The sequence below is a fragment of the Hyperolius riggenbachi genome, chromosome 4 (genome assembly GCF_040937935.1).
Source record: "Hyperolius riggenbachi isolate aHypRig1 chromosome 4, aHypRig1.pri, whole genome shotgun sequence".
Classification (NCBI taxonomy): Eukaryota; Metazoa; Chordata; class Amphibia; order Anura; family Hyperoliidae; genus Hyperolius; species Hyperolius riggenbachi.
The window spans coordinates 404,896,731-404,910,488 of NC_090649.1; the positions used below are offsets into that span (position 1 = coordinate 404,896,731).

The window sequence follows — 13,758 nt, forward strand, 5'->3', positions numbered from 1 at the left end:
GTAGTCTGCTAATAGAGTCACATGACCTCATAGGTGAGTATGAGAGGAGTTTTAGTAGAATAAGAGGTACATCTTCAGGTTAGGTATGAGAGGTTTGTGGGATTTAAAAAAATTATCTGCCCAAGTATATACATATATGCTAAGGACATTAACCTGAGAGCTCCTGAGTGGTTTGGCACATTAACTAAACTGCTGCTGTAAGGAATGGATAGGCACTGGACATAAAGTGTGTGGCGCGGGGGGCTGACAGTGGTGCAGAGGGCTGTGCTTCAGATGGAAACATGTCCTTGTGTCCCTTCTTTTATATGAAAAACCGCCTCCGGTAAACTTTAAGGTAGACATTAAATAGTAAATAATGTTATTTTTGATAAGATTATTGAAAGAAAAAAAAATCATATTTAATCAATCCTCGTTTACCGCACAGAGGTGCTCATTCAATACTTGGATTGGATACAGCTTTTTTGAACTCCTGTATAGCCTGAGGAAGCGGTGCTGTGGCCCGCGAAACGCGTTGCATCTTTAGGAGTTACACTGTTTAATAAATGCATTCTACTCTACCTCAGAGTTTTGTTTTCCACTGCTAGAGGGAGGTAAGTCCACCTTACCTTCCCTCTTTTTACTGTTTTTAAATAATAGTGTTTTTACTCTTTTTGGCGCCTCTGTTCTATCTGCGTTTGATACATATTACTGACTCATGGAGTTGGCTCTTCTCTATCCAGCTGTATGCTTACATCAGTACTACAGGTAGCCCCTGGCTAGCGAACGAGATGGGACTGTAGGTTCGTTCTTAACCTGAATCCGTCTGACATAAAATTCAATAAAAAAGTATTTTCCTAGTTTTTATTACCCATATAGGTTTATCACATTTGCTTTTGTGCACAAGTAACATTGTCTTTTTACAAGTACCCAAAAGTACAGTTTATGTGCTCTGAAAGCTGCCACTGCATTTTATTGCAGCTAGTGATCACTTCTCAGCTTTTTCTGGTTCTCAGCACAGCTGTTTCGGCAGTTTGCTAATGTTTACTAAATGTATCTGCATAAGGAATGTAAACAAAAGATAATTTTATCACTTCTTCGGGTGTGGACAGAAGCTTTCCATTGAAGCAAGAAGCTTTCCACTGAAGCAAGAAGCTTTAAACTGAAGAACAGTTGTTAACTGTTTGAATGCTGTTCTGCTACAATGTTTTTCTCTTCCCCAGCCCAGTCTATAAGGAGGTAGGAAAAGCTACAAACAGCCCCCCACCCCCCATTATTATTTTTTATTTAGTGTCAATATATTTCGTAGTGCTGTACATCTTCTGTAGCACTGTCCCAGGATGTGCCCCCTCATGTGCTTCCCCAGCCCAATCAATAATGAATAGTACAGGTGCAGCAGCAGTGTTTGTCTCACCTTCCCACCAACACTGTGCATCTTCCTCTCCGCTTCCCACTCGCTCTAGTGCCTGCCATCCCCTCCTGCGTTGGATGTAATCAGGTGCATGCAGGAGATGCCGGAACTAGAGCGAGCAATCCATAGTGTTGGTGAGAGAAGCACTGCTTCTGCTGCGTCTATATTCCCATTATAGATTGGGTTGGAGAGCACACAAAGGGGGGCAGGGTATTGAAGCAACGGGATCAGCGGGTCGTTCCTATGTCGGGCGTTTGTAAGATGAGGGAAGTCCCTGTATACTGACAAATGGCCTCTTGTATAGTCACAGATCACCCCAATAGAAGTGTTACTGTAAACAATTCAAAACCATGATCAACACAGAAATGTACATTTCCTGTTTTGCTAATGCACCGATTTCAAATTCACCTGCTCAAACACAGCAAAAATAGGTACTATAAGAGCACTTTAAAAACAATAATCTGCCATACAAAAATCATTTTCTAAGAAAGCATTTTAAAACACAGCAGTACTACTTTTCCTTGAAATAAAAAAAAAAGTTATAAATGGCTACGTGTTGACTAAGATTGAAGACCTATATAACTCCCAAGAAACATAACAAATCCGATTACCAAGAAGCCCATACACCAGATAATTACTGCAGACCTGCAGCATTCACAAGATCTGAACACAAATCAGGTTTCTCTATAATCTCGCAGCTTCCTGTAATAACCACTCACCTGATTTAATGACAGATGATGGGAGACCCTGTATGGGGAGGTCTCCCTGCAGCATCCAGCTGGGAAGATTACGTTTCCTCTGAGCTGGTTGTGATTGTCGTTCGTCAGTTTTATCGCGTAGACTGGACTGAAATAAAAAGAATACAGCCATGTATTAATTCACCACAGTTATGTACCATAAGTCACAATAAGCACAACAATTCTACTATTGTTCAAATCTTCACAGACCAGAGGTATAGGAATCTAACCAAAGTCCCTAGCTCTTCGTTAATTAACCATCTGCCAACTAACTGATAAGCAGTTTCTGGTTTTCATAAATTAAAGTGAGAGGAATACGGAGGCTGCCATCTTTATTCTTTAATAAACATTGCCAGTTGCCTGACTTCCATGCTAATGCTCTGCCTTTAATACCTTAAAGGGGTTCTTTTGACCTCTAAAAAAAAAAAAAAAATTGCCACTTATCTGGGGCTTCTATCGGCCCATACAGCTGAAAAGTCCCGCGCTGTCCTCTTCCGGTGCACCATTCCCCACTGCCGGCATCGGTGTAATTATTCGTCTAACTAGACGAATAGAAGTGTGGCTGCGCGGCCGTGGCAGTACAAAGGCGCAGTACAAAGTTTTCCTGTGCAGTAAGCTCCCGCTGACTAGCATGCTAGCTCCTGCTGACTAGCGTGCTAGCTCCTGCTGACTAGCGTGCTAGCTCCCGCTGACTAGCGTTCTAGCTCCCGCTGACTAGCGTGCTAGCTCCCGCGTTCCCACGGCCCCGCTGCTGCACTTCTATTCATATAGTTAGACGTAATTACACCGATGCTGGTGGCGGGGAACAGTACATCGGAAAAGGACAGCGCAGGACTTTCCAGCTGCTGGAGGCCGATAGAAGCCCCAGGTAAGTGGCAGTTTTTGTTTTTTAAAACGTCAACAGAAACCCTTTAAAGAGAACCCGAGGTGAGAGGGATAAGGAGGCTGACCTGTTTATTTCCTTTGCACATTGCCTGCTGATCCTCTGCCTCTACTACTGTCAGCCATAGACCCTGAACAAGCATGCAGATATCTATGACAAATCTGACAAGATTAGCTGCATGCTTGTTTCAGGTGTGTGATTTTGGCCCTACTGACCAGAAATATCAGCAGGACAGTCAGGCAACTGGTATTGTTTAAAAGGAAATAAATATGGCAGCTTCCATAGGTCTCACACCTTGGGTTCCTTTTAAGTCACTGACCCAGAATAAGCACGCAGATCAGATGATTTGACTCTGGTCTGACTCCGCTTGCTGCATTTTTTTTTTTGCTAACTTGGGTCAGTGCAAATTTGAGCATTAGGAGAATCTTTAGTACAATGCCACAATTGCTGTAGCACAATGGCGATGAAAAGGATCCCTTAGCGCCCTTTTACACCGGCGCGGCAGATTTCCACACTGCTACCTCAGCTTAATGTAACTCTGTGGGGTAGTTCATACTTCCCATGCTGCGGTACCCTGCGCCGGAGGTGCCCCATCTAATGCTAGTGCAGAACTATGTTACTGTGCGGCTCCTGTGGCGATCTGCGTCGGCTCGGAAATCCTGTTACTCTATGGCGACGCAGGGTCTTTAAAAAACTTGAAGTCGCAATGTGCCTATTTTTACAATACGCTTCTGTGCACTTCCGCATAGCTGAAGCAGGAAGTGACCGCAAGCGCGCGTCCCATCCTGCTTAGACGATTGCCAGACAAGGAACACCGTGTACTAACGCAGTGTTCCCTGAAAGCCTGTTTTTTGCGGTGTGATACGATACGACAGGTGCAATGCACCGCATCGCTGACGCCAATATACAGACTGAAACCAGCCGCATACATCACGCCAAGCATACTACCTGCTGGAATCTATTGTAAATTGCTGTGCAGTGTACGGTTGTAATCGATTCCTTTTGAATTCATTCTTTTCAGAAAGGAATCGATTATTTTGGAATTCCTCTCAACTCTCCTCATGTCCCTCACCGTTTCGCTTCCCTCCGCTCACAATGGCATCCAGTGTTGTACTGCCGTTCGTATCGGGTTCCAGTTTGACGACGTCATGAAGCCGGGAACTGGTACTTGCAGCAGTGCAATGCTGGATGCTGTGCTGAAGAGAAGGAAGAAGCTCCTCGCTGGAACTAAGGGAAGTGAGTCATACTTATGGTACCACTTATTTTGGCGTATAGGGCTGGAGATGAGACCACCAGACATCAGGGAAGCTTATGGTGATTGCTAGACACCAGGAAAAATATACAGGGGACCACCAGACACCAGGCAAACATATAGAAAACCACTAGATAGAAGGTAAACATATAGTGGAAAAATCTATAGAGGATCTCTAGACGCTAGGGAAATATATATAGGGGACGACTAGACATCAGGTAAAATATAAATGACCACTAGACCCCATGGGAAAATATAGGGGACCACTAGACCAGAGGGAAACATACAGAGGACAACTAGACATAATGAGCCCACTAGACAACAGGCAAACATATAGAGAACAACTAGATATAAGGTAAACATATAATAGAAAAATATATAGGTGACCTCTAGACATCAAGGAAAATCTATAGGGGATCTCTAGACACTAGGGAAAAATATATAGGGGACGACTAGACATCAGTTAAAAATATAGAGGACCACTAGACCCCATGGAAAAATACAAGAGAACCAGTAGACCAGAGGGAAACATATAGAGGACAAGTAGACATAAGGAGACCACTTGACACCAGAGAAACATATAGGGTACATCTAGACACCAGAAATACTTTTAGGGTACCACTAGACACTAGGAGGGAAATGTATGGGGGTTCTCAAGACACCAGCTAAATATATGGGGAGCCACTTCCCAGGAAAGCATATGAGGACCTCTAAACCACCAAGGAAATATATGGGGGACACCTCAACAACCAAGGAAACATACGGACAATCACTAGAACACCAAGGAAGCTTATGGGGAACCCCTAGACCACCAGTGAAACATATGGGGGGCCCCTAGACTACCAGGGAAATGAATAGGGGCCTCTAGACTACCGGGGAGATCTGTATAACGGATGCATGTGTGAGTACAGTCTGTGCAGGCCCAATATTATTATTATTATTATAATTATTGTAGTGATAAAGTACCAACATATTACAGTGATGGACAATAAACAGGGGCCCAGCAATTCAAGTCCGAGTTAGTCCATGGAACGGGTGTCATTGGTGGGGTTGAAAGATCAAAAAGGGCACACTTAACCACTTGAGGACCGTGGGCTTTACCCCCCTTAAGGACCGGCCACTTTTTTTCCATTCAGACCACTGCAGCTTTCACGGTTTATTGCTCGCTCATACAACCTACCACCTAAATGAATTTTGGCTCCTTTTCTTCTCACTAATAAAGCTTTCTTTTGGTGCTATTTGATGGCTGCTGCGATTTTTACTTTTTATTATATTCATCAAAAAAGACATGAATTTTGGCAAAAAAATGATTTTTTTTACTTTCTGTGCTGACATTTTTCAAATAAAGTAAAATTTCTGTATACATGTAGCGCGAAAAATGTGGACAAACATGTTTTTGATAAAAAAAAAACCATTCAGTGTATATTTATTGGTTTGGGTAAAAGTTATAGCGTTTACAAACTATGGTGCAAAAAATGAATTTTCCCATTTTCAAGCATCTATGACTTTTCTGACCCCCTGTCATGTTTCATGAGGGGCTAGAATTCCAGGATAGTATAAATACCCCCCAAATGACCCCATTTTGGAAAGAAGACATCCCAAAGTATTCACTGAGAGGCATAGTGAGTTCATAGAAGATATTATTTTTTGTCACAAGTAAGCGGAAAATGACACTTTGTGACCAAAAAAAAAAAAAAAGTTTCCATTTCTTCTAACTTGCGACAAAAAAAAATAAAATCTGCCACGGACTCACCATGCCCCTCTCTAAATACCTTGAAGTGTCTACTTTCCAAAATGGGGTCATTTGTGGGGTGTGTTTACTGTCCTGGCATTTTGGGGGGTGCCTAATTGTAAGCACCCCTGTAAAGCCTAAAGGTGCTCATTGGACTTTGGACCCCTTAGCGCAGTTAGGCTGCAAAAAAGTGCCACACATGTGGTATTGCCGTACTCAGGAGAAGTAGTACAATGTGTTTTTAGGTGTATTTTTACACATACCCATGCTGGGTGGGAGAAATATCTCTGTAAATGACAATCTTTTGATTTTTTTTTTACACACAATTGTCCATTTACAGAGATATTTCTCCCACCCAGCATGGGTATGTGTAAAAATACACCCCAAAACACATTGTACTACTTCTCCCGAGTACGGCGATACCACATGTGTGGCACTTTTTTGCACCCTAACTGCGCTAAGGGGCCCAAAGTCCAATGAGTACCTTTAGGATTTCACAGGTCATTTTTGTTTCAAGACTACTCCTCACGGTTTAGGGCCCCTAAAATGCCAGGGCAGTATAGGAACCCCACTAATGACCCCATTTTAGAAAGAAGACACCCCAAGGTATTCCGTTAGGAGTATGTTGAGTTCATAGAAGATTTTATTTTTGTCACAAGTTAGCGGAAATTGATTTTAATTGTTTTTTTTTTCACAAAGTGTCATTTTCCGCTTACTTGTGACAAAAAATAAAATTTTCTATGAAATCACCATAGTCCTAACAGAATACCTTTGGGTATCTTCTTTCTAGAATGGGGTCATTTGTGGGGTTCCTATACTGCCCTGGCATTTTAGGGGCCCTAAACCGTGAGGAGTAGTCTTGAAACCAACAATGTCGCAAAATGACCTGTGAAATCCTAAAGGTACTCATTGGACTTTGGGCCCCTTAGCGCACTTAGGGTGTAAAAAAAGTGCCACACATGTGGTACCGCCGTACTCAGGAGAAGTAGTATAATGTGTTTTGTGGTGTATTTTTACACATACCCATGCTGGGTGGGAGAAATATCTCTGTAAATGACAATCTTTTGATTTTTTTTTACACACAATTGTCCATTTACAGAGATATTTCTCCCACCCAGCATGGGTATGTGTAAAAATACACCCCAAAACACATTGTACTACTTGTCCTGAGTACGGCGATACCACATGTGACACTTTTTTGCAGCCTAGGTGCGCTAAGGGGCCCAACGTCCTATTCACAGGTCATTTTGAGGCATTTGTTTTGTAGACTACTCCTCACGGTTTAGGGCCCCTAAAATGCCAGGGCAGTATAGGAACCCCACAAGTGACCCCATTTTAGAAAGAAGACACCCCAAGGTATTCCGTTAGGAGTATGGTGAGTTCATAGAAGATTTTATTTTTTGTCACAAGTTAGTGAAAAATGACACTTTGTGAAAAAAAATAAATCAATTTCCGCTAACTTTTAACAAAAAATAAAATCTTCTATGAACTCGTTATACACCTAACAGAATACCTTGGGGTGTCTTTTTTTCTAAAATGGGGTCACTTGTGGGGTTCCTATACCGCCCTGGCATTTTACGGGCCCAAAACCGTGAGTAGTCTGGAAACCAAATGTCTCAAAATGACTGTTCAGGGGTATAAGCATCTGAAAATTTTGATGACAGGTGGTCTATGAGGGGGCGAATTTTGTGGAACCGGTCATAAGCAGGGTGGCCTTTTAGATGACAGGTTGTATTGGGCCTGATCTGATGGATAGGAGTGCTAGGGGGTGACAGGAGGTGATTGATGGGTGTCTCAGGGGGTGGTATGAGGGGAAAATAGATGCAATCAATACACTGGGGAGGTGATCGGAAGGGGGTCTGAGGGGGATCTGAGGGTTTGGCCGAGTGATCAGGAGCCCACATGGGGCAAATTAGGGCCTGATCTGATGGGTAGGTGTGCTAGGGGGTGACAGGAGGTGATTGATGGGTATCTCAAGGTGTGATTAGAGGGGGGAATAGATGCAAGCAATGCACTGGCGAGGTGATCAGGGCTGGGGTCTGAGGGCATTCTGAGGGTATGGGCGGGTGATTGAGTGCCCTATGGGGCAGATAGGGGTCTAATCTGATGGGTAGCAGTGACAGGGGGTGATTGATGGGTAATTAGTGGGTGTTTGGAGGAGAGAACAGATGTAAACACTGCACTTGGGAGGTGATCTGATGTCGGATCTGCGGGCGATCTATTGGTGTGGGTGGGTGATCAGATTGCCTGCAAGGGGCAGGTTAGGGGCTGATTGATGGGTGGCAGTGACAGGGGGTGATTGATGGGTGATTGACAGGTGATCAGGGGGGATAGATGCATACAGTACATGGGGGGGGGGGGGGTCTGGGGAGAATCTGAGGGGTGGGGGGGGGGTGATCAGGAGGGAGCAGGGGGCAGGGGGGGATAAAAAAAAATAGCGTTGACAGATAGTGACAGGGAGTGATTGATGGGTGATTAGGGGGGTGATAGGGTGTAAACATGGGTCTGGGGGTGGGCAGGGGGGGGGTCTGAGGGGTGCTGTGGGCGATCAGGGGGCGGGGGGGGGAAATCAGTGTGCTTGGTGCAGACTAGGGTGGCTGCAGCCTGCCCTGGTGGTCCCTCGGACACTGGGACCACCAGGGCAGGAGGCAGCCTGTATAATACACTTTGTAAACATTACAAAGTGTATTATACACTTTGTATGCGGCGATCGTCGGTTTAACATCCCGCCGGCGCTTCCGTATAGCCGCGGGATGTTGCGGTGGGTGAGCGGCGTCAGGAGCCGGCGGAGGATCGCGTCACGGATGACGCGATCGCTCCGCCCATGCCCTTACAAGGACCGCCGCCTCTGTGGGTGAGCCGGTCCTTAAGGGCTCCACTTCCCGGCCGCCCCTGTGCGTTAGGAGGTCGGGAAGTGGTTAAAGAGAACCCGAGGTGGGTTTGAAGAATATTATCTGCATACAGAGGCTTGATCTGCCTATACAGCCCAGCCTCTGTTGCTATCCCAAACCCCCCCCAAGGTCCCCCTGCACTCAGCAATCCCTCATAAATCACAGCCACGCTGCTGACAAACAGCTTGTCAGAGCTGGCTGTGTTAATCTCTATAGTGTCAGTCTGCTGCTCTCCCCGCCTCCTGCAGAACTCCAGTCCCCGCATGCATCCCTTCCCTCCCTGCTGATTGGAGGGAAGGGACAGGGGCAGGGACCGGAGCTATGCAGGAGGCGGGGGAGCAGCTGAGACTGACACTACAGATGTAAAGACAGCCTCACAGCACGGCTGTGATTTATGAGGGATTGCAGAGTGCATGGGGACCTTAGTGGGGTTTGGGATAGCAACAGAGGCTGTGCTGTATAGGCAGATCCAGCCTCTGTATGCAGATAACATTCTTTAAACACACTTTGGGTTCTCTTTAAGGGGGGGAGGGGACCCGGCCAAAGCCTTACAATCTAAAGGGAGGGGGAGTACAGTTGAATAAAGCCCTCATGCATTAGGGTTTACATGAAGGATGAAGGCAATGTATGTCAATGGGCATGGGGCTGTTCTTTTGAGCATTAATACGCACAGAAAAAATATTACAGACTGAAACAGCTCATCAATTTTCAATGGGCTGTCAGTTGTAAAGCGATTTGTGTACATTTGCGTGCAGTAATCCAGACACGAATGGACCTCATGGAAATTGACCTTACTTTAGAGCTTGCTAAAAACTAGGAAGCTTTAGGAAATGTCCCATTTTAATTTTGAATATGGTACTTCATATTTTTTCTACTTTCAAAATAAATAAAGATATTTTTACTTTTTTTTATTATTATTATTATTATTACTACACCTAATGCATAACACAAATCTGAAATCCTCAAGAGCCCTTGCATACTTCCTCTTAGATGCTAATGACCAGGTTTTGGTAATCATCGAATTATAATGCCTTCCGAGGCACTGAGCCAGAAAAAGTATGCAGATTAGATGCTCTGACTCTCTTAGCTGCAAATATATTCCACATCTCAGGCTCGAAAACTGCTAGTGCCAAAAGCTTTCCACTATTGCCAGGCAACCATTTTTTTTCCTTTCTTTTTTTTTTTTGAAAATAAACTTGGCAGCCCTCAAATTCTCATCAGTTCATGTTATCCTTTCATTGCAAAATATTTAATTTAATTAGTAATGGGACGAATCAAAAATTCCTTGAATCCAAAAACATCCTCTATTTTCTTGAGGCCCCTTTCACACTGGCACGCTGCGTTAACCCTGTTTTGCCGTAGGGTAACGCTTCACCAATAAAAGTCTATGGGACATTTCATACCTGTGTGTTGCGATGCACTAGAAGTCTCCTATTTAAAGTGTAACTGTAACCAAGAATTGAACTTCATCCCAATCAGTAACTGATTCCCCTTTTCTCAAACAGATCATCAAGGTGCTCTGTGTGACTTATAATGTGGTGAAACCCTCCCACAGTGTGATGTAAGCATTTAGCTACTGACATCCCACTGTGGAAGTCTAGTTGCATGAAAATAACAGCCGTTTTCAACTGCCAAAAATGCAGCATCTCCTTCAAGAGATCACCTGCCAGCAGTAAAGATGTCGCCATGTGAAACATTTTATGATGTAAATCAGGGAGAGGAAAGATTTTACAATGGGCAATCACTGACTAAATCCTTTAGAAATACTTATTGAAAAAATAAAGTACCGGTACTTTTTTTCATTACATTATTTTCACTGCAGTTCTTTAACCTCTTGCCGACCGCGTCACGCCGATGGGCGTGGCCGCGGCGGCAGCCCCGGACCGCCTAACGCAGATTGGCGTAAAGTCCTGGGGCTCTGTTTTGTAAGAGATCGTGTGCAGGCTGCGCGCGCATCTCCTGCTTGGGGGGCAGAGCTCCGTCCCACCTTCAGTCTCCGAGTGGCTATTGCTGCTCGGGAGACTGTTAGACGGCGTGATCGACGTCTATTTACATGGTGCAGCGCTGCAATTAGCAGAAGCGCTGCACTGGGGACAGCCGTGTGACACGAGGGTATTTAAAGAAACAGGGTTTAAAAAAAAAAAAGGCAACACTAATATATATTTAAAAAAAAATTAACATGGGGGAGCGATCAGACCCCACCAACAGAGGGCTCTGTTGGTGGGGTGAAAAGGGGGGGGGATCACTTGTGTGCTGTGTTGTGCGGCCCTGCAGCTTGGCCTTAAAGCTGCAGTGGCCAATTTTACTAAAAATGGCCTGGTCACTAGGGGGGGTTTAGCCCTGCAGTCCTCAAGAGGTTAACGCATGGGCAATGCAGGAGCAGTAGAACGTTAGTGGCCAATATGCACAAAAGTCAAGCAAGTATGTGGCGATTCACATTTTAAAAAAAAGTGTGGTGTTAGTGGTGCGGCACGCAAGCCCGGAAGCGTATTTTTTCAATACACGTCCGCGCAATTCTTATTTTGGCCAAAGGGAGTGAGCGCTAGAGAGTCTCACTTCTTACCTGCAGCCAGAATGTAGATTATCATACACTGCTGCAGTAATCTCCAAAGACTTTCTTTTGATGTTTTGCGGTGCGATCAGCCGTTCACACAGCATTAAAACTGCAGGTCAGCGGTGTGAAACTGGCCTGAATCTTTCAAATCTCACATCTAATGAACTCCTGTACATAAGAATTGTGTGATCCCTGTAAGAATAGTAGTTAGATTAAAAGTATACTATACTAAGTCTAGCTACTATTCTTAAACGCATAACACAATTCTTATGTACAGGATTCGTTAAGATTTAGGCTGCTTTCACAGTGGGACGTTACAGGCGCACGTTAGAGCAGCCTGTAACGCAGCCCAACTCACAGTAATGAAAAATCAATGGGCTGTTCACAGTGCCCATGTTGCGTTACAGTGTAACACTGGTCGTTGAAAGAAAGTGCAGCATGCTGTGCATTATGCGTGGTTTTAGTCGCGTTAGACTGTTTGCACATGCTCAGTAATGTATGTTTTTTTAATTTTTTCGTGCAGGAGAGGAGGAGGGGAGAGTCCGCTATTATGGCTAGCCCCATGGCTAATTAATATTCACTGCACTGCAGTGTTTACTTCCTGGAGCGTCCGCTTATTGGCTTGCGGGACCACGTGATGCGGAGTGTTCCATTCACGTGGTCTCCGCAGTCTATAGAACAAAAACAGCGCACCAAGAGCCGCATAACGCGGCTCAATCTGGCGTCCACATTTACCACCACCATGCGTTGCATTAGGGGACGTTATGCGACCTTAACGTCCCCTGCAACGCAACGTCCAAGTGTGAAAGAGCCCTTAAGGTTCAAAAGATTCAAGAAAATCGAAAATCATTTTGGATTCGGATTAAAGGACATTTGGGATCCCCACCCCATCTCTAAATTTTATCTGCTCAACAATTATTAGGTTTTATTTATATAGCACCAGCATCTTCCATAGTGCTGTACATAGTACGAAAACATACAATAAGGAGGATACATGAGCAGTTCAACACACTGTACAATCAGGGCATCCAGCAACACAAGTACAAATACATTTAATTGATGTGTAGTTTGAAAACATCACCAATGCACGTTCATTTGGTAAAATGTAGGAGGAAAAAACAAAATCAGGAAACACTGAGGGGGAGAGTTTCCCTTTATTTGTGAGCTTTCAATCTAGAGGAGAGGATAGTGGGGTGGAGACACTAAAGATAAAGAGGTTAGAAGATGAGCCAGTGAGCCTCAAATATAGCTATAGTAACAGACTAACCAGCAAGCACATGGTGACCCAGAACTCACTGGAGTGTGTAAGGGACTACAATGGTCCTAAAAGCCTCCTAACATTTTAGTTAGTGAGTTCTGGGTCACCATGAGCTTGCTGGTTAGTCTGTACCTCTCGGATTTACAAGCCCTACTCCATAGAGCCAAATTAATCCATGCCATGCACTGATGAGGATCAAACAATCCGAAACAGTCTGTATGCATGTTGGATTATTATGGCTCTGTACATATTAACAAGCTGACACATCATTGCATTCCAGCGGTTCTGGAGGTGTGTTTAGCTTCTAAGGGCAACAATGGTTAATTTGCATATATTCAGCAGTGATGCACTGGGAGACATCTCAAGCTCACTCCAACCTGAATTATTGCAAATTCTTTCTGTTTTAGGAAAGCAAACTTTTGTTTTTCATAGCTATAGTAAATTATAAGCTTGTCTGAAGGGAGGAGTGAAGGTTCTAGGAGGGATGATATTTGAATAAATGTATGGAGGGGATAGCTTCTGTAGAGTGTAGAGTTTTGTATGATAGTGTTAGGATTTTCAACTGGATCCTTTTGATGATTTGGCAGCCAATGGAGGGATTGGTAGATAGGGGTAGCATGAGAGGAGTGGGGGGAGAGGCAGTCTGTTTTTTGGTAGGCTGTAGAGTTGAGTGTTACAGTACAAGACGAGAAATGATTACAGGACGTACAAGCATTTTAGTAGCCTCTTGTGTAAGGAAGGGATACATTCTGAAATCCTTGAACTCTCACAATATGGAAAATAGCTGTTCCAGCCCATAAGAAACCCAAAACAGCGCTGAACAAATTAGCACTAGAGCGCCAACACTGACTTTCCCTTTTTTTGGGTGTTTTTAGCCTTTAGCTGATTTGTTGCACAGTACTAATGCAATTTATCTGTTACATAAGTGACAGGTATCCTTTAAATATAGGGATTCACAGAAAAGACTTTCAAGGAAGATATTTATTCAGCTGTAACCACTCTGCTTGCTTCATTAGTAATGGCTAAAATCCAATACTGACCACACAGTAGGAATCATATTCACA

At 44.1% G+C, this 13,758-nt stretch overlaps 1 protein-coding gene across 2 annotated transcripts in view; it reads right to left on the reverse strand.

Annotated features, from left to right (window-relative positions):
• Window positions 1-13,758, reverse strand: part of APLF (aprataxin and PNKP like factor) — a 369,988-nt gene that overhangs the window by 204,256 nt on the left and 151,974 nt on the right. For both annotated transcript variants that reach the window (XM_068232307.1, XM_068232306.1), the window contains one exon: window positions 2,107-2,233. In XM_068232307.1, coding sequence (XP_068088408.1) covers window positions 2,107-2,233 — 127 coding nt within the window. The remainder of the gene's footprint in view (window positions 1-2,106; window positions 2,234-13,758) is intronic.